The sequence below is a fragment of the Rattus rattus genome, chromosome 1 (assembly GCF_011064425.1).
Source record: "Rattus rattus isolate New Zealand chromosome 1, Rrattus_CSIRO_v1, whole genome shotgun sequence".
In the NCBI taxonomy this organism is placed as follows: Eukaryota; Metazoa; Chordata; class Mammalia; order Rodentia; family Muridae; genus Rattus; species Rattus rattus.
Genome location: NC_046154.1, coordinates 249,081,080 through 249,099,350, shown reverse-complemented (window position 1 = coordinate 249,099,350; position 18,271 = coordinate 249,081,080). Strand labels below are relative to the sequence as shown.

At 46.8% G+C, this 18,271-nt stretch overlaps 1 protein-coding gene across 2 annotated transcripts in view; it reads left to right on the top strand.

The window, feature by feature from the left end:
- The window catches only part of Arhgap39 (Rho GTPase activating protein 39), a 151,560-nt gene that overhangs the window by 103,827 nt on the left and 29,462 nt on the right, over window positions 1-18,271 (top strand). For both annotated transcript variants that reach the window (XM_032917606.1, XM_032917598.1), the window contains exons 2-3: window positions 4,630-4,796; window positions 16,359-16,778. In XM_032917606.1, the coding sequence (XP_032773497.1) occupies window positions 4,711-4,796; window positions 16,359-16,778 (506 nt within the window). In that variant the 5' untranslated portion in view covers window positions 4,630-4,710. The remainder of the gene's footprint in view (window positions 1-4,629; window positions 4,797-16,358; window positions 16,779-18,271) is intronic.

The window sequence follows — 18,271 nt, the reverse complement described above, 5'->3', positions numbered from 1 at the left end:
CCTCTTTTCCTCAGTGTGTTAAACGTTTCATGTTGACATCTTTCTCTTCCTTGATTAGGTTTATTTCAAGGTCTTGTTTCAAGGCTGTTGTGAATGAAATGGTTTCTCTTATTTCTCTATCAATGTATTTGGCATTGGTTAGGAAGGCTATTGACTCTTTCACTAGCATTGTGCCCCGATACTTGGCTGAAAGTGTTTATGAATTCCAGGGTCTTCTATGCAGAGACTCATATCATCTGCAGATCAGCAGACCGAGGCCTTGGCATCGTTCCTGCATGTGCCCTTTGTGTTTGCTTCTCTTGTCTCACTGCCTTAACTATTAGTTTCTGTTCAATATTGAATATGAGTGAAGAAAACCTGTACCTTTTCTTTTCTTGATTTTGATTTTAATGGAAAACTTGGAGTTTTCACTGTTTAATAGCTGGTTAGCTATAGGCTGTGAATAGAGCCTTTATTGTGTTAAAAAGTCCTTCTCGGGGCTGGGGAGATGGCTCAGCGGTTAAGAGCACCAACTGCTCTTCCAGAGGTCCTGAGTTCAATTCCCAGCAACCACATGGTGGCTCACAACCATCTGTAATGGGATCTGATGCCCTCTTCTGGTGTGTCTGAAGACAGCGACAGTGTGCTCATACACATGAAATAAACATTTAAAAAAAAAAAAAAAAGTCCTTCTCTTCGGAGTTTCTTTAGAACTTTTTTCCAGAAAAGATGCTGGAATTTTTGTCAAAAGCCTTTTCTTCCTCTATCAAGATGATCATATGGTGGTGAGGGTTTAGCTCAGTGGTAAAGTGATTGCTAGGCCCTGGATTTGGTCCTCAGCTCCAAAAAAGAAAATAAAAAAGATTATATTTATGATTTCTGTCTTCGATCACTTATATAATTTATAAAATTTATTGAATTACATCTATCGAATTATCCCAGCCTCTCTAGAATAAAGCAACTTCATATAAAGAATGATCTTTTTGGGTTGGAGATTTAGCTCAGTGGTAGAGCGCTTGCCTAGCAAGCGCAAGGCCCTGGGTTCAGTCCCCAGCTCTGAAAAAAAAAAGAGAAGAGAGAAAAAAAAAAAAAAGAATGATCTTTTTGATATGTTCTTTACCATGTCCTGAGCATCCTGGGTCCCGACTGTGAGAGGATGAAGAAAGGATAGACGCATGTAAGAAAACCAAGGTCAGGTGCCCTTAGCCTGTTCTGTGGAGCACAGTGGAGGAGTTAGCCAGTCTCCATAGGCTGTCTCTGTAGGTGCCACTGTGGCCTCCTGAAGGAGGCTGGGACACTGGACTTGCTAGTTTTTGCACCACTGATGAGTTGTTCACAGAAGGCTTCGCCATTCCAAGCCTGACACAGCTGTGCCATGTCAACAGTACCGTTCGCTCGGGGTTTACCCCTTCTTTACACAGCCTCCCCACACACAGTTCCTGACTTCAGTTTGCAAGCCATCTTGTTGAGACTATTTGATTTCTGCCCCCCAGGATATTGGTGTATAATTTTCCTTTATTGATGGTGTTGCTAGTGTCTTTACTAGCTTTATAAAAGGAGCCTTGTTATATTCCATCCTTTCCTTTCCCATTTTTATTTTTTTTAAAGATTTATTTATTTTATTTATGTGAGTACACTATCACTGTCTTCAGACACACCAGAAGAGGGCATCATATCTCATTACAGATGGTTGTAAGCCACCATGTGGGTGCTGGGAATTGAACTCTGGACCTCTGGAAGAGCAGTCAGTGCTCTTCACCACTGAGCCATCTCTCCAGCCCTTCTTTCCATTTTATTGGCGGTGTGGTGGTGAGTGTAACTGCCTTCTAGTTTATGAACTAATTTGAGAAACATAAGCATTAGTTTTTCTTTAGGTCTGGTAAAGTTCCCCAGTGAATCTTTCTAGGCCTGAACTTTTTTAGTTAGGAGATTTTTATTTTTTATTAATTTTTATTTATTATGTGTATAGGGGTTTTGCCTACATGTATGTATACCATATGAAGTATCCATTGAGACCAGAGAAGGGCAGTAAACTTCTTGCAGCTAGAGTTGCAAACAGTTACCAGCCACCATGTGGGTGCTGGGAATCAAACCTAGGTCCCCTAAAAGAGCAGCCAGTGCTATAACCCCTGAGCCGTCTTGCCAGCCTCTTTATAGATCTGCCTAAATATTTCATCTTACTGCAAATTTGTTAGGTGATAAAACTAGACAGTCAAACTTTTTTTTTTATATATTTCCAGGTTAGTAGAATATATGTTTTAAGGAATGACCTAATGACTTTCTACATTTCATATTCTTTGTCATAACGACTTTTTTTTTGTCTCCCAAATACTTGGATTACATATGTGTGCCACCTTTCCTGACCTGGCATTTGAAGCTTTTTTAATTTGCCCCTAAATTAGCAGTTAATATCCATGGAATATCCCTTGTTTGAGGGAAGGGGTAAGTCTAATGCCATCTGGGAGTTTGTAAAGAGTAAGAAGCCCAGTGATACTCTGTTCCCCCTGGCTGTGTGTGTGGTGGAGATCAGGGTGGGGGGCAGCATGTAAGCAGAGCCTGCAGCACTGTGTGAGCAGCAGCACCTTAGCTGGGGATAGTGTGTGGCCCCTGATCCCCTCCTGACGCTGTTGGATCTGATTCTTGATAGCAACGACTGCTCCTTTATTAAAGAACTTTATTAAAGAAAACCCCAGTGCGTGCATGGGTTCATTCTCACTGCTGCGGAGTCGGTGTGCACTTGGTGTCCCTCCTGTGTCGGTTGAGCTGGCATTGCTGGCATGGCCACAGTGGCTCCTTAAGGATGTGTGGATGCATGTGTTCTCCTATAGGGAGTACTGTCAAGCTGCTACCTGGAGGGGAGAGCCCTTCAGACCGAGCATTAGATCCATGTGCTCTTCTCCTTGCCCTTCCCCGAACTGGGTCTTGTTGTCTTTGCTGTTTGCTGAGTGCTTGTTGAGTGCTTTATGTCATCCACTTTTAAGAGCACTTCCATGGGGTTAAGAACACTGACTGCTCTTCCAGAGGTCCTGAGCTCAATTCCCAGCAACCACATGGTGGCTCACAACCATCTGTAATGGGATCCAATGCCCTCTTCTGGTGTGCCTGAAGACAGTGACAGTGTGCTCACATAAATAAAGTAAATAAATAAGTAAATCTTTTTTTAAAAAAAGAGCACTTCCCTGAAGAGTGAGATGGAGCTGTCTCCATAGCTGCCTACTTGCTGCTGCGTCTTCACGTTATCTGCAGCATTTCCTCTGTTTAATGTGCCTGTTTCAGATCGCACGTGCCATAACTGGACTTCTTTGTAGCAAATGCCTCCCATTTTGGATTTGCATTTTTCCTCCTCCTTCTCCTCCCCCCTCCTCTCTCTTCCTTCTACCATGTCTGAGTCAGGGTTTCTGTTCCTGCACAAACATGACCAAGAAGCAAGTTGGGAAGGAAAAGGTTTATTCAATTTACACTTCTACATTGCTGTTCATCACCAAAGGATGTCAGGACTGGAATCAAGCAGGTCAGGAAGCAGGAGCTGATGCAGAGGCCATGGAGGGATGTTACTCACTGACTTTTGCTTCCCTGGCTTGCTCAGCTTGCTCTCTTATAGAACCCAAGACACCAGCCCAGGAATGGCACCATCCACAATGGGCTGGGCCCTTCCCCTCTTGATCACTAATTGAGAAAATGCCTTACAGCTGGGTCTCATGAAGGCATTTCCTCAAGGGAGGCTCCTTTCTCTGTGATAACTCCAGCTTGTGTCAAGTTGGCCCACAAAACCAGCCGGTACATATGGTCTCACTTTGTAGCCTTGGCTGGTCTGGAACTCACTCTGGAGACCAGGGTACCCTCTATCTCACAGAGATCTCTGTGTCCCTGCCTCCTGAGTTTTGAGATTAATGGCATGTGCTACCACACCCAGCCTACTCTTGGTTTCCTGATAAGTAGATATCCTTAATCTTAACTTTATTACAGTCTAATTCACTACTTTTTCTTTGGGTGCTAGTTTTGTGACTGTCTCAGAAATCTGTCCCCACTGTAAAACCAAGCTTTCTTTGGTTTTTCCTAAAAGTTCATTTTGTTTTTTCAGCCTTCACATTTATAACATGGATGGTTTTATGTGTGGATGAGCGTAGGCTCAGGGGTCTCTTTCCATGCGTATTGTAATCAGCACAATCTGTCGGTGAGAGCGCCTGCTCGCTGTCACAGGAAATCTGTGTGCCTCTCGTGCCCGAGTTCCGCTGAGCATGAGGCCATACCCTGTGTGCAGTGCCCATCTTCATCTCCACAGTGACGTCCCGTATTTGGGCATCCTGGGTAGGGTCCAGACGCAGACATCAGTGAGGCCTGGGTGCTCAGTGTGTCCTCCAGCTTTGTAGTTCTGGAAGCTTTCGTACACTACCCTGGCCCAGGGGGAATGCAGCATTAAGCACTTGGCCAGCAGGCTTTCCCTCTGTACAAGAGAAGCCGGCTGGCCACTGAGACCACCTTGCTGGGAGTGGCTTCCCTGAGGAGTCTAGAGGCATGGGAATTGCTTTCCATTTGAGCCAGCTGTCTGTTGGGAGAGCAAGATGGGCTGTAATTCCATGTTTGTGGGGTGGGCCATCACTTGATACCTGAGTTTCCCATGAGTGCTTAGCCACTGTTTTTTCTCCCTAGTGTGGCCTCTTCCTGTCTGATGCTGGAGGAGGCAACCTGATGGTCCTCTGACAACTGTTCACCTCAGCACTGAGGAAGCAGATGGCAATGTCACAGACACAGGATTATGAATGCAGAAGCCACCATGTCGATGAGCAGGAGCCTAGGATTCCCGGGTCGAGTACCAGGTAAGGAGGCAACATCTACTCTGCATGAATTATCCAGGCTCTGGGGAAAATGAGGGAAACAGCCATTCAGGAAAAGGTAGTGTGACCCCTGGGGCTGTTGGCTCACCAGTGGTAGTTCTCCCAACCAGGCTGTCCAGCTACACTGCCTTCTCTCACTGTCCTCCCCTGTCTCTGTAGTCCAGTGCTCTCAGCACAGCCACTCATTGCAGCGATACCTGCACACCTGACAGAGGCCAATTCATCCCCCTCAGAACTGGTGTTTGGGCTGCACATGTGAACCTGCCTATTTTCTCAGGCACTCTGGGCATCTGTCCATACAGATAGATACCAGTAGTCAGACCTCTTCCTTTCTACTTCTGATGTGCGGCTTTTTATCTGGAAATAATTCCACACTAACAGAAAAAAAGATGGTTCCAGAAATGTCCATGTGTTCTTGCTCTGAGTTGTCAGCGTTGGTCACCCATCCTTGAGTCATCACCATCAGTCACCTGTCCTTTCTGAGTCACTTTGGGCAGGTCACAAGTGTTCTGCCTAAGGCCTTCAGTGCTTGAGTGTGTGTCGGTCAGGTAACTCACATACCCAGGACACAGTCGCTCATCAGATCTGATGCTGACACAGGCTTTGATCTCCTCTGACACCCTGAGCCTTAGAGACCACACATTCCCTGCTGTGTGTATAGCACTTTTGTCCCCATGTAGAATAGAATCCCTCAGCCAGTTCTGCCTGCCTCTGCCTTCTCACCTTCCTTAGCCTTATCCAATCTAAGTGGTTTCCACGGCCTTCTCATGACTTTTATACCCTTAACCAATATAAAGGTAGTCTTTGTACTCAACTGATTAGAATACTTACCTAACATACACAAAACTCTACACTCTACATAAAATGGGCCTAGTGGTAAAGGGAGGTAATTCCAGTACTCAGGAAATAGAAGACTGGAAGATAGGAAGTTTAAGGCGTCTTCAGCTGCATAAAATGCTTGAAACCAGCCTGGGATACATGAGACTCTGTTTCAAAAACAAAAAGCAGTGGATGGGAAATGACTCAGCAGTTAAGAGCACTGGCTACTCTTGCAGAGGACCAGGGTCTGTTCCTAGCACTCTCATGGCTACTCACAACCATCTGTAACTCCAGTTCCAAGGATTGCAAAACTGTCTTCTGGGCTCTACAGGCATATTTAAACAAAATACCCATACACATTAAAAAACAAAATTAATGAACAACAACAGGGCTTATGTGTACACCCACAGTAGTTTGCCAGCCCCTGACAGGACTCAGGCAAGGCCCTGCTGAGAGGGCCATGCTGTGCAGCTTCGATTTCAGGTCTAGGAAAGCGAGATAAACCAGCATCCTGCACAGGACCCCACCATTCATCCTCACTCCTTTCTAATCTTTTATCAGCTCCCTGATCAGATTTTGTTGGTGATGGTTTGTTTTTTGCTCTGAGTCAAATGCAGGGCCTCATGGATGCCAAACAAAGGCTTTACTCTGAGTTGCACCCCCGTCCCATAGTGTGCCTATCAATTTGGAGTCTATACTTGGGTATGGTGTGAGGTATTGACCTGACTTTCAACTCTAAAATGATTCTTTTTTTTTTTTTTTTTTTTTTTTTTTTTTCTTTTTTTTTTTTTTTTTTTTTTTTTTTTTTTTGGCCTTTTCTTTGTATTTTGTTTTGTTTGTTTGAGACAGGGTTTCTCTGTGTAGCCCTGGCTGTCTTGCAATGCACTCTGTAGACCAGGCTGTCCTTGAACTCAGATATCTGTCTGCCTCTACCCTCCAGTGCTGGGATTAAAACACCACAGCCCTGCACCACTATGGCTGGCTGTGACCCTGTTTCTTGTCACTTCATTATAATTGCTTTTCCCTTTTCTGAGACTTCATACTCTGTATACATGCCCTGAAAGTTCTGAGGCACTGGGGTAATTGACCTAACCCATGTGTTTCCATTGACTTCTTTGGTTGTTTTTTTGAAATAGGCTCTCTCTGTGTAGCCCTGCCTGGCCTTGAACTCACAGACATTCACCTGCCTGTGGCTCCTGAGAGCTAGGTGTGTGTCACAATCGATCTTAAACATTATTGCCAAATAATCCTCTCCAGTTGAGTCAGTAGGAAGCTGCTGAACATTGTTACCTCCTGTTGCTTACAGGGTCGAGTCCTAGCTGGCTGTGAAGCACTGTGAGCAGCTCTCCAATAGCTAGCATTTTTCTTCCCTGCTTAACTCACTGTAGCATAACTATTATACACGACAGCAAGCTGTGCTGTTCTTAATTCAACCCCCACCCCGACTTACTCATAAGGCCTACACATATGTGACCACTTGCTGTGTCTCTCCCTTTCTTCAGGGTCCACATAGTCCATGGGGCTTCCCAGACTGGGCTCCCCGTTTTTCTGAAGCCACTCACTGTGGACATCTTTAGATCACACCCACGCCTGGCTTTAGATGTCAGGACCTGGGCTCCCGCCCTCCCGTGCCTTTTATTCTCTGAGTATCGTGATTGAATGTTGCCCCCCAGGAGATGCCAAGAATGTTCCTAAAGGGCTGCGTTTCTGCCCACATGCACAGGAGTATGCTGCAAAGGGAATAAAACCCCATTCTTTGTGGAGAGAGGATCATTGAATCGCATTGATTTAAAAGGACTTTTTTTTTTTTTTTTTTTTTTTTTTTTTTTTTTTTCTTTTTTTTCGGAGCTGGGGACCGAACCCAGGGCCTTGTGCTTCCTAGGTAAGCGCTCTACCGCTGAGCTAAATCCCCAGCCCCTTAAAAGGACTTTTTAAACAAAACTAAGACTCACTTTTTTTTTTAAGGGATTAAGAGATTGTTCTGTGCTTAATAGCTTTCTTTTGTCACTCAGGAAAATTCTTTGGAGAGTACTGTAGCTCTGTTTTGGTAAAATCTAATATAGGTTAGGGAGAAGGTCGGTGAAGAGCAGTTGCCAGAGGAATGAGGTACCCTGAAGCCTCTCACAGCCTGCAGGCAACTACCTTCCTTCCGTGTCATCACTCTGGTAGGACTACACTGGGCAACTGGCACCTGCTGTGTTTGTCGGCAGCCAGTAGTGTGCCACCGAGTCCTGCCCCGATCCTCACACTCTGCTTATTAGTTACCATGTTAAAAGCCTTGCTTCTGGAGTTGGGGATTTAGCTCAGTGGTAGAGCGCTAGGCAAGCGCAAGGCCCTGGGTTCGGTCCCCAGCTCCGAAAAAAAGAAAAAAGAAAGAAAAAAAAGAGCCTTGCTTCCCCTTCCTTGCCCTCTCACCTGTCAGCTTCTCTACCATAGCAGCTTCATTCATTCATCTAAAAGTTACCTCCACGGCCCTACTTCAGGAGCTCTGTGAAGCCCAGTGCACATCCGTCTTCGTGTCTGTGCTTGGTTTTCCTTCTCTAGGTTCTGTCAGCAAATGTGTCTTAAAGTGCCAGCCAAGTTCCGAGGTGTCGTTGGCCAGAGTTGTCACTGCAAAGCTGGCGTCCACACCAATACGAGCAGAGGGTATAACGAAGGATACTCTGCTGTGACCATGTACTTGTGTGCACCTGGAATACACTTACATGTCATGTGCTTCCGATGACGGAGGGAGGGAGGGGATGTGAGCAGCCAGCTCTAGGAGCTGAGTTCACTGAGTATACGGAGGGGCTGAGTGCTGTGCGCTCTGCTGCGAGTGTACTCTGAAGTCAGCCCGGCCATTACGGGTCCTAAGATTCAGATGACCCGATTACCAATCCTAGAAGTGTTTTCAGCTTCAGTCAGAGAGTAGCCAGGGCAGAAAGTACAGGAGAGCAGAGGGAGCCTGGCCATCTATCTGATGCTGGGAGCAAGCTCAAGGTACTGCTTACCTACAGTCATTGTTGGGGCCACAGGGACATGCACATGCAGGCTGCTACTCCTGCAGAGGTCCTGGCAGAAGGTAGCTGTGCAGTCACTAGTGCTGAGGAACTTGGAATGGCTTCAGAAGCCACAGGAAGTAGTCGTGTATGCTGGCAGTGTTGAGAGCGTCTCCTCTATGCTGGCATTGTTGAGAGCGTCTCCTCTGGCCCAGTCAGGAAGGCTTTGGGAGCCTCAGTTTATAGTGAGGAACCCAGAGGGGCTCGTATTATGTAAGGTCAGGACTTTATGAATGGCGACCACGTGTAGGGGAACATGGAGTAAATGCAGACTATCGCTAGGGCAGAGGGAAGGGAACGGCCTGCAGCTGGCAGCCTGCAGAAGCTTGTGGCCCTAAGGTAGGGCAATGCATATAGTTCTCTTAGAATGTGGACATGGCACACCTTCTTAGACTTATCATGAGCCCATATCTATATATTCAGTCCCTCCCACTGTCCTAAGACGCTTAAATGAGCGAAGTCTTGACTGAGCCTCCAGGTTTCAGACATCTAGATGTACTTGGGACCATCCAGAGAGAAGAAACATCAACAGGCCTGAGTTTGTTAAGAGTCTTTGCCAAAGGCTACATGAGGCTAATTGCCATAGCCCTACATATGCAACTATATAAAATACCCTTACCCTTCAGTGCTGAGCTCAAATGACACCAATCAGTGTTGGAGGGTTCCTTGCTGTCCTATATATCTGGGTCTGACCCAGAGAACCAAGGCCAAACAGCCCTGCTTCAGCTGTGAGAAGGTAGATTACCCTCACTCATAAGATATAAACAACATTTTAAAGTTTGAAGACAGCGTGTGTGCGTGTGTGTGTGTGTGTGTGTGTGTGTGTGTGTGTGTGTGTGTGTGTGTGTATGTGTGTGTGCGCGCGCATGCGTGTGTGCATTTTATGTTTTGCACACACATGTATGCATGTGAGCATTCTCACAAGGGCACATATGGTAGCCAGAAGTGGACATGAGGTTTTCTTCTCTATCAATCACTCTTTGTTTTATTCTAGTAAATCAGTATGGTGCTTTGAGTGAGAAATGTCTCCCTTGGAACCATGTATTTGGACACTTGGTTTGCCATTGATAGTACTGTTTGGGGAAGTTATGAAAACTTTAGAAAATGGAGTTCCTGTGTGTCACTGGAACCAACTTAAAAGTTCCTACCGTCTCTTCACTTCCTGCTTCCTTTCTGTTCATCACCAGCTCCTGCACCTGCTTCCATGCCCTGCCTTTCCACTGTGATGCTTTTTAATCTTCTAGAAAGTTCAGGCCATGTTTTAAATATATTTATATCTGCTTGTTCCCCTCTTCTTTAAGTTGCTTTGGTCATGGTATCTTATCACAGCAACAGAAAAATAATTACTACAGAGAGGACCTCTCTGTGAACCTGGAGCTAGGCTGCCAGTCAGCAATCCCAGTTATCCCTCTCTTCTCCACCCCACAGCACTGGGGTTACAGGCACAGTGTGGCCATTCCTGTCCTTAAATGAGCGTTGGAGTTTTAAACTCAGGCCCCCCTGCTTTTGCAACAAAACTCTTCTACCCACTGTGCCCTGAGCCTCCACTCTCTGACTGGTTTATCTCATGCTGTGTTGTGTACCATGTGCCATCTCTGGAGTCATACACTTTAGCCTTGCAACTGCACGTGTGTATCAGAGAGCATTCATAGAAGCTACCCTGTGACTGTGACAAGTAAGCAGGGTGAGGCTTCTGGATGGTGGCATCCAACTGGGCCCTAGGTGGCTCTGATCTCACCCTTCAGTAAGCATTTCTGGCCTCTCACTAGGTTGTTTCCCTGGACAGTAGACTTGTCTGCTTCTGGCCAGCCCAGGGGTTAACATTACTAGATTCCTGTGGCCCCTTCATCTGGCTGTAAGCAGATTTCATCTGACAAGTTGCCAGGCAGTCTTCCTCTTCCCATTCCCCATGCCCAGCCTGGCATCAGCTTGTGAGTTGCTTTGGGCTCCTGATCCTGGGAGCGAGGCCCAGCCTCCTGCTCTGTTGTCAAGTTAGTTGTCAGTGTGTCTATTGTGCAAGACATGTGCAGCTTATGCATGCCCTGCCACCACGGTCTCTGGCCTCACTGGAGTTTGCCAAGAACCTCAGTATGGGCAGCTGTCCTAGCCCCTTTTTATGGCTACTGTGATGACTTCTGCTTTTACCCAGGGTCCTGCTTCTGTGTGCTATGTGTCCTGACTGGGGTCATAACTTCTCCTTAATGTCAGTTCAGGAACCTGTAATGGTTCCTATGCCCGCTTGTCCCAGCTACAATCTCCTTCAGCAACAGGACTTTGACATACTAAGTTTCCAGGACCATCTGATGGTGGCTACCCCATAGCATGTTGGTACCTTTCATAGTTTTGGGTTTACATTTTACTGCATTCCACTGTTCCTGGCCATGACAAGTACCTTTTACCTGGAGGTTTCAGTGCTGGAAGTTTGTGGTGCTTTTTAATCTTCTAGAAAGTTCAGGCCATGTTTTAAATATATTTATATCTGCTTGTTCCCCTCTTCTTCTAGATGCCGTGACTGGTACATTGGTCCCTGACCACACACCACCCCACTCACTACGGCACCATGTCCTCTGGCTAGTTTGCTCTGAGTCCATTCTCTCTTTTTTATGAATTTGCACTTTGTTCCAGCTTCACTTCTGTTACAGAGAAAAATACCCTGACAGAAAGCAGCTTAGGCCCAGAGTGGTAGCCCATGCCTTTGATCCCAGAGGCGGGTGTTTGTGGTGAGGTCAGGCAGGAGCTGGAAAGAGCTAGTCATATTCCATCCACAGTCCAGGCGAAGGAGACGGCTGCACGAATGCTCACTTGCTCTGCTTGTCTTAGCTACACACCTCTCCTCTGCCCAGGAAATGTGCTTTCACCCACACTGAGCTAGGTTTTAACTTCATTAACACAATCTCCCACCCCAGACATGCCTGCCCACAGGCCAACCCAGACAACTCATTCTTGAGACTCTTCCTGGTGACTAGATTGTGTCCAGTTAACAATTAGAATAAAACTGTCATCCTATCTTTAATCCCAAGCAGAGGGAGAGGCAAGGCCAACCAGAGCCACACAGGGAGACTCTATCTCAAAGTCCAGCCTCAACTACCCTCCAGAGAACAACAAGAAACCCTCAAACTTAAATCCATATACCATATTCATCCCAGTGATTGATTGGTTGATCATGGCATCATACTACCCCATCTGGCCTTAAACTTTGGACTAAGCACACGGCTAAGCCACAGGTGTGTGACACTGTTTTCAGATCCTGTAACAACACACTTTTAAGAATCCTAAGTCTCTTCTGAGGACCAAGGCAAACTCCTAACTGTAGCCCCCATGGAAAAGCAAAAGCAAAAAGCAGATCTTATACGTCCAACATACAATGGAGGGAGGAAATTACCATTACCATTACAAAGGTAGGAGTGAAGGGGCCACAGTGAGGAACTCTGGACCAAAGCAAGACTGAAACCCAGCAGGGCAAACTGCAGATGTTGTCATTCTGTGTGTGATGTCAAAGGGCTTAATGCCCTGCCCTTCCAGAAGTGAGTTGACTGTGGCTCACTTCTTTCCCTGAGCTGCTTACGCTCGCTGCCGTTGGCAATCTTGATGTCTCCGGCTCAGTCCAGCCTTTGCGTTCACAGCTTCACACAGTGGCCTCTCAGGGCTTCCACGCAAGAACTCCTTACTGCACATCTGATCTCAGTGGCTCTCCTTAACCTTGGAGAAAGATTCAACAGCTACTTTGTCATTACTCTAAAAGGAAACACTGCCCTGCCCAAGCTCTGCCCATCTCCTCTGAGTGCCTGGGCCACTCCTTGACTACATCTCCATAAGCTTTGATTTGCTGTTGCTTTTTAGGACCGGAAAATTCTGCAGGCCTTTCCTGTAAGTTGCAGGGGTGTGAGGACACCACCCCTCACACCATTTCACATCATGCCTGTCTCTCCTGGTGCTAATTTTCTCCTTCAACTGCACATTTTGTTTTTGTCTGTCTGTCTGTCTGTTTTTTGTCCTGGTTGTTCATTCATTGTAGACCTGAATAAGATTGATCACTAATAACCATGTGGCAGAGTTGATTAAGCTGTCTTGCAAGCTCCTCAGTCAAGGGAATTGGTACACCACTTTTCAACTTAACTTAAGACAATTTTTTAGAACAAGTACAGAAGGCAGAAACATTCTTTGCCAGATACCACAAGAATAGTCTCTCCCCCAGTTGCTGATATTTTCCCCTCTGAAATTCTTGAGCTGGATTTCAGTGGTCCACAGTGCTCTCATCACTACTCTCTCCAAGCTCCTACTAGATGGCCTGTTAAGCCACCCCACCACCCCAACCAGTTTCCTAGTCTAGAGGCTTCTACAGTCCCCCCATAACAGCATGGCCAGGCCTGTCACAACAAAGCCCACCGCTATCTCAGTTACTCTTTAATTGCTGTGAAGAGAGCTCATGGCCAAAGCAACTATAGAAGAAAGGCTTTATTGGGAGTTTGCAGTTCCAGAGGGTGAGTCCATGACCATCATGGAGAGGAATATGGTGGCAGGCTGGCAGGCATGGTGCTGGAACAGTAGCTGAGAGCTTACGTATACCCTGATCCACAAGCATGAAGGAGCTATGGGGAGGACACACTAACTGGAAATGTTGTGGGCTTTTGAGATCTCAAAGTTCACCCACAACATAAAGTCTACACTCTGAATCTTTCCCAAATTGATCCACTAACCGGGGACCAATCATTCAAACATGAGCCCCTGGGGACCATTCTCATTCAAACCATCACAATGTATGTGGCTAAGAACATGAGAGCTCTGCATTATATCTCAAGTATAGAGCTTCCGTGGGAAAAGAGAGAGAGGCAGGCCAGTGTGCTGACCCAGTACACGAAGAAAGAGGCTTCACAAGTGAACTGCAGAAGCAGATCCAGAGATGCCAGCATTGGAAAGCTAGGTGTACAGTACTTCAGTTGAAGGGAATGGGAGCTGGAGGATAAGACCTCAGAGAGCACTGGGAGAGAGCTGAACAGGCATCAGCAGTCGGACATAGCCGAAGAAGAGTGCGCTCAGAGCCTGCAGTACACAGGCCTTAGACCTGGATCGATGATACCACTTGGACAGCTGTCAGCCATACAGATGTCTTTGTTCTCACACCAGTCGGTAGTATTAATTCAGATTTTGCAAAGATAGGAGCAGAGTTTGTATGGAAGTTGGCAGGCCATGAGGAATTAAAAATAGGTTAAGAATAGCCCAGAGCTAGGGTTAGCAGGTAAAGGTGCCTGCTGCCAAGCCTTTGGGGACCCACAGAGTGGGAGGATGGAGTCAGCTCCTACAGGTTGTCCTCTCCCTTCCGGACACACACCCAAATAAGCGTCTCTACACACAGACGCCAAGTAAACAGGAGTGCAGCTTTACAAGTTTTAAAAAGAATTAGCTAAGAGCTGGGTGCAGTGGCATACAGCTGTAATGCCAGGTGCTCGGGAGGTCGGAGCAGCAGGGCTATGACTTTAAGGCTAGCTCAGACTGCAGAGTAAATCTCTTTTTGAAAGGGAGTGGGAAAAGCTGAGGGGTAGATAGCTCAGGGGCAGAAGAAATACCTGCTTACTACATGCAAAGCGGGGGTTCTTCTCTCACTGAGAAAGATAAAAAAAAAAAAAAGGGGGCAAGGAAGAGTAGTAACCAAAGCAGGAATGGAGGAGAGAGTGCCAGGGAGTTTGAAAACAGTTTTTTACAAGATTGTTCATTTTCTTAAGCTCCCTGACAGGGGCACATGCTGAGGCAGAGGCGAGATTGGAAGGGTCTCACACAGAAATGCTCACTTGTAAAGCTGTTCTTGTCTGTCATGGACGCAATGATACTGTTTAGCAAGATGAAATGTCACAAGCAAACAAAATCAGTCCAGGCTGATCCAAGACCTCAGTATAAATGGGAACATTATAAAGGTTTGGGAAGTCAATTTATAAGAAAATATGCTTGACCTACAAGGAGAACATAAACCAGAAAGAAATAGAGAAGCCATGAGGGAAGGATTTATAAATCCAACTCACTAAGATTAAAACTTGTTTTCTTTACAAAACAAAAGAGAATAAACAGACAAGTTACAGAGTCAGTCCTGGTGAGCCGCCATTGACAGGTGTCTGTGAGAACAAGTGTCTGAAGTAGCTCATGTGGGTCAGCAAGGGAAACAACACTGTGCATCCTGTGGGCTGTTCAGAAACTTGAGGAAAGTTTGACATTAGTAATCACACACAAAAAAGAAGAAAACCACAGATGTGGAAGTAATGGTTCCAATTTAGTTTATTTTCACATGTTTGAAATTTTTTTATTATAAAGTCTGAAAAAAAAGATCAGATCATTTTAAAAATAAGAGGGAGACAGAAGGAAAGGGCTTGGTCTAGCTCTGCTGGGAAGTGAGGGCATGAGTTCAAATCCTCTCCACTCATATAAAAGCTGCACTCAGCACTGTGTGCCTCTAACCCAGCACTGTGCACAGGGAGACAAGTGGACTCCCCACGCTCACTGGACAGTCTAACCAAAACAGCTCAGTCCAGGTTTGCTGAGAGACCCTACCTCAGGTAAGCTGAAGACGCGACTGAGGACTGCCTCGCGGTGCAGACACAATCCAATCTTCACGTATGTGCGCAGACACAGACAGACAGACAGACAGACAGACAGCTGGAGAGGGCAGAGGGAAAACCGTAGTAGTCCTACTATTCCTATACAACCTCTTTTCTTTATTTTTAATTTGTTTATGTGTATGTGTTTTTTGCCTGCATGTGTGTATGAACACCACAGAGGTCAGAGGAGGACATCAGGTCCCCTGGAACTGGAGTGACAGACAGTTGTGAGCTGCCATGTGGGTGCTGGGACCAAAGCTGGGTCCTCTGCAAGAGCAACAAGTGCGTTAACTACTGAGCCATCTCTCCACCCACCTCTTAACCTTTTGCTTTCCTGTCTGATGATTTCCCACAGAACTGTATAGGTACAAACAGTTATGTGTCATTCCAAACAAGGCTGTCCAGTTTCTTTATCTGTTATGACTGTGGCAGGCCCTCCCTGACACTCACTTTGTATTTACATTAAACATCTACAGAGACAGGTGCCGCGGTTCACACCTGTAATCTTACCATTTGAGAAGCTTAGGCAGGAGGATCACTGAAAGTTTTTAGGTCATCCTGGCTATAGAATCAGACCTATATTAAAGAGGGTAGGGGGACTTGCCCAGAACACCACCGTGCCCTAATCTGGGGGAGTGGGGACAGAAGAGATGGTTCAGTGGTTAAGAATGAGTGATGCTCATCTGGAGTTTGGTTCCCAGCACTCATGGTACTGGCTTAAACAACAGCTATAACTGCAGCTCTAGATGAGACTTCTGCCCCCTTCTGGCCAGAGCATTGTACACATACACACATACTCATGCATAAATAGAAATAAACCATAAATTATCAAAAACTTGGAAGCAATCTTTAAACATGCATCCTGACATCAAACATACTTGTATTCGAGAATATGGCCTTGTATGAATGATTCACCTCTTTATAAACAAAAAGGATTGCAGGGCTGCGGCTGAGGACCAGGCAGGGGCAGTAGTTTGTAGCCCTGCTGCCCTGAGGTTTCCTAGGCAATAACATCAGATACAGGAGCACTCAGCAGCTAGTGGAAGCCCCTGTACAGTAACGTGAGAGCCAAGCTCTTGGTTGATGCTTTTGTCCCTCTACAGGTTGGAGTGGGTGGAGATCATTGAGCCGCGCACGCGCGAACGTATGTATGCCAACCTGGTCACCGGGGAGTGCGTGTGGGACCCACCAGCGGGCGTGCGCATCAAGCGCACCAGTGAGGACCAGTGGTGGGAGCTCTTCGACCCCAATACATCACGCTTCTACTACTACAGTGCTGCTTCGCAGCGCACTGTGTGGCATCGCCCACAGAACTGCGACATCATTCCTCTGGCCAAACTGCAGACGCTGAAGCAGAACACTGAGTCTCCGCGTGCCTCTGCAGACAGCAGCCCAGGGAGGGGCAGCCGAGATGGTAGCACGGGCTCCTCGCTGGAACCCGAGCCTGAAGAAAGGGCACAAGAGCTGCCAGTTCGTGGTGGGCGGGCGACAACCTTGGTCACTTCGAAGGAGGAGACTAGCAGGTGAGGAGGCCAGCGGGTTGGGGGAGGGGTACTTACTTAGAGGAGGGTGGGGCTGGGGTGGCAGAGAGTACAGCACGCAGCTTTCAAGACTGTTAGTTGTCCAGTTGATAGGGTTCTTTGCTGGGCCAGGGTTATCAGGCAGGCCAGCCACCTCCCCTTTACTGATAGTGTCATTAGTCACGTTCGGAAGTGTACAAAGCCTTGGAGGAAGGGAGGTAAGTAAAGCCAGGTGAGGTGTGGCACACCAGTGATCTCAGCACCCGGGAGCTGGAGGCACTGGAGGACCAGGAGTCTGAGGCCAGCCTATGTTTAAGTGAGACCCTGACTCAGAATACAAGGGGTTGGGGGGTGGGGGGGAAGGTGCTAAGGAGAAAAGCTAGACATCTGGGGCTCTGCTGTCCTTTTGCAGAGGGTGGCTGGTACACCTCATTTAAATCTAAGAAGAGGTACTGCCAGTGACACACTGAGTACAGGCAGTGCTGCCTTAGACCAACCCTGCCCTTCTAGGAGCTCAGCCAGGCAGGGCAGACACAGTGACAGTGGTGTCGAGGGAACATAGCATGACCTGACAGGCAGCAGAGACATTAGAGACCAATCGGACCAGACCTTCTTCCACCAAGTATCTTTGCTGAGGATATAGCTGGTGTTTTCATAAGGGTCATTGTATGGTGAACTTCCCTCTCGTTCCTGTTTCCCAGGGAGCCTATCAGGAAAGCGTGTCGGACCGTGGTGGCCGACCTTCTGTGAGATGGTAGTTTCTTCCTTCAGTCTGTTAATGTGCTATATCTCACTGACTTCATCTTCTTGCACTGGAATGCCTTTGAGTGTGTGTTCTAATCATGCAGTGGTATCCATGGTGGTATTCATGTATGTCCGACACATGACAAGGCTCCATGTGGGCTGGGCAAGTGGGTTTGTGAAAAATCCCAACCAAACCAACTGCCTACCGCAGACAGAAGGCCTTTTCTCCAGTAGAAATCCAGAAGAGATGATACTAGAGAGACCCAGAATTCAGACTGCCTAGAAGTTAGGAACCAGTGATGTCTATGCCATAAAAAGTGGGGGCTTGGCTGTGGTGGTACAAGACTAGCCCCAGCACTTGGGAAGCTGAAGCAAGAAGACCCCTTCCAGTTTAGGAGTTCAAGATCAGCCTAGTAAGAGCCTCTCCTCTAACAAACATGCAAAACCACACTCAAAATAGGATCCAACTCGTAAAAATTGAGTGTAAAGAAATGACCTCTTGGGGCTGGAAGGAGATTAAGAGCACTTCCTGCTCTTGCAGAAGACCCAGGTTGAATTTCCATTACCAATGTAGTACCTAGCAACTCTCAAGACACCTACAGGCAAAACACTCGTGCACTAAAAATTATTATTATTATTAATATTTTGGTTTTTTGAGACAGGGTTTGCCTGTGTAGCACTGGCTGTCCAGTAACTCACTCTGTAGACCAGACTGGGCTCAAACTCAGAGATCTCCTGCCTCTGCCTCCTGA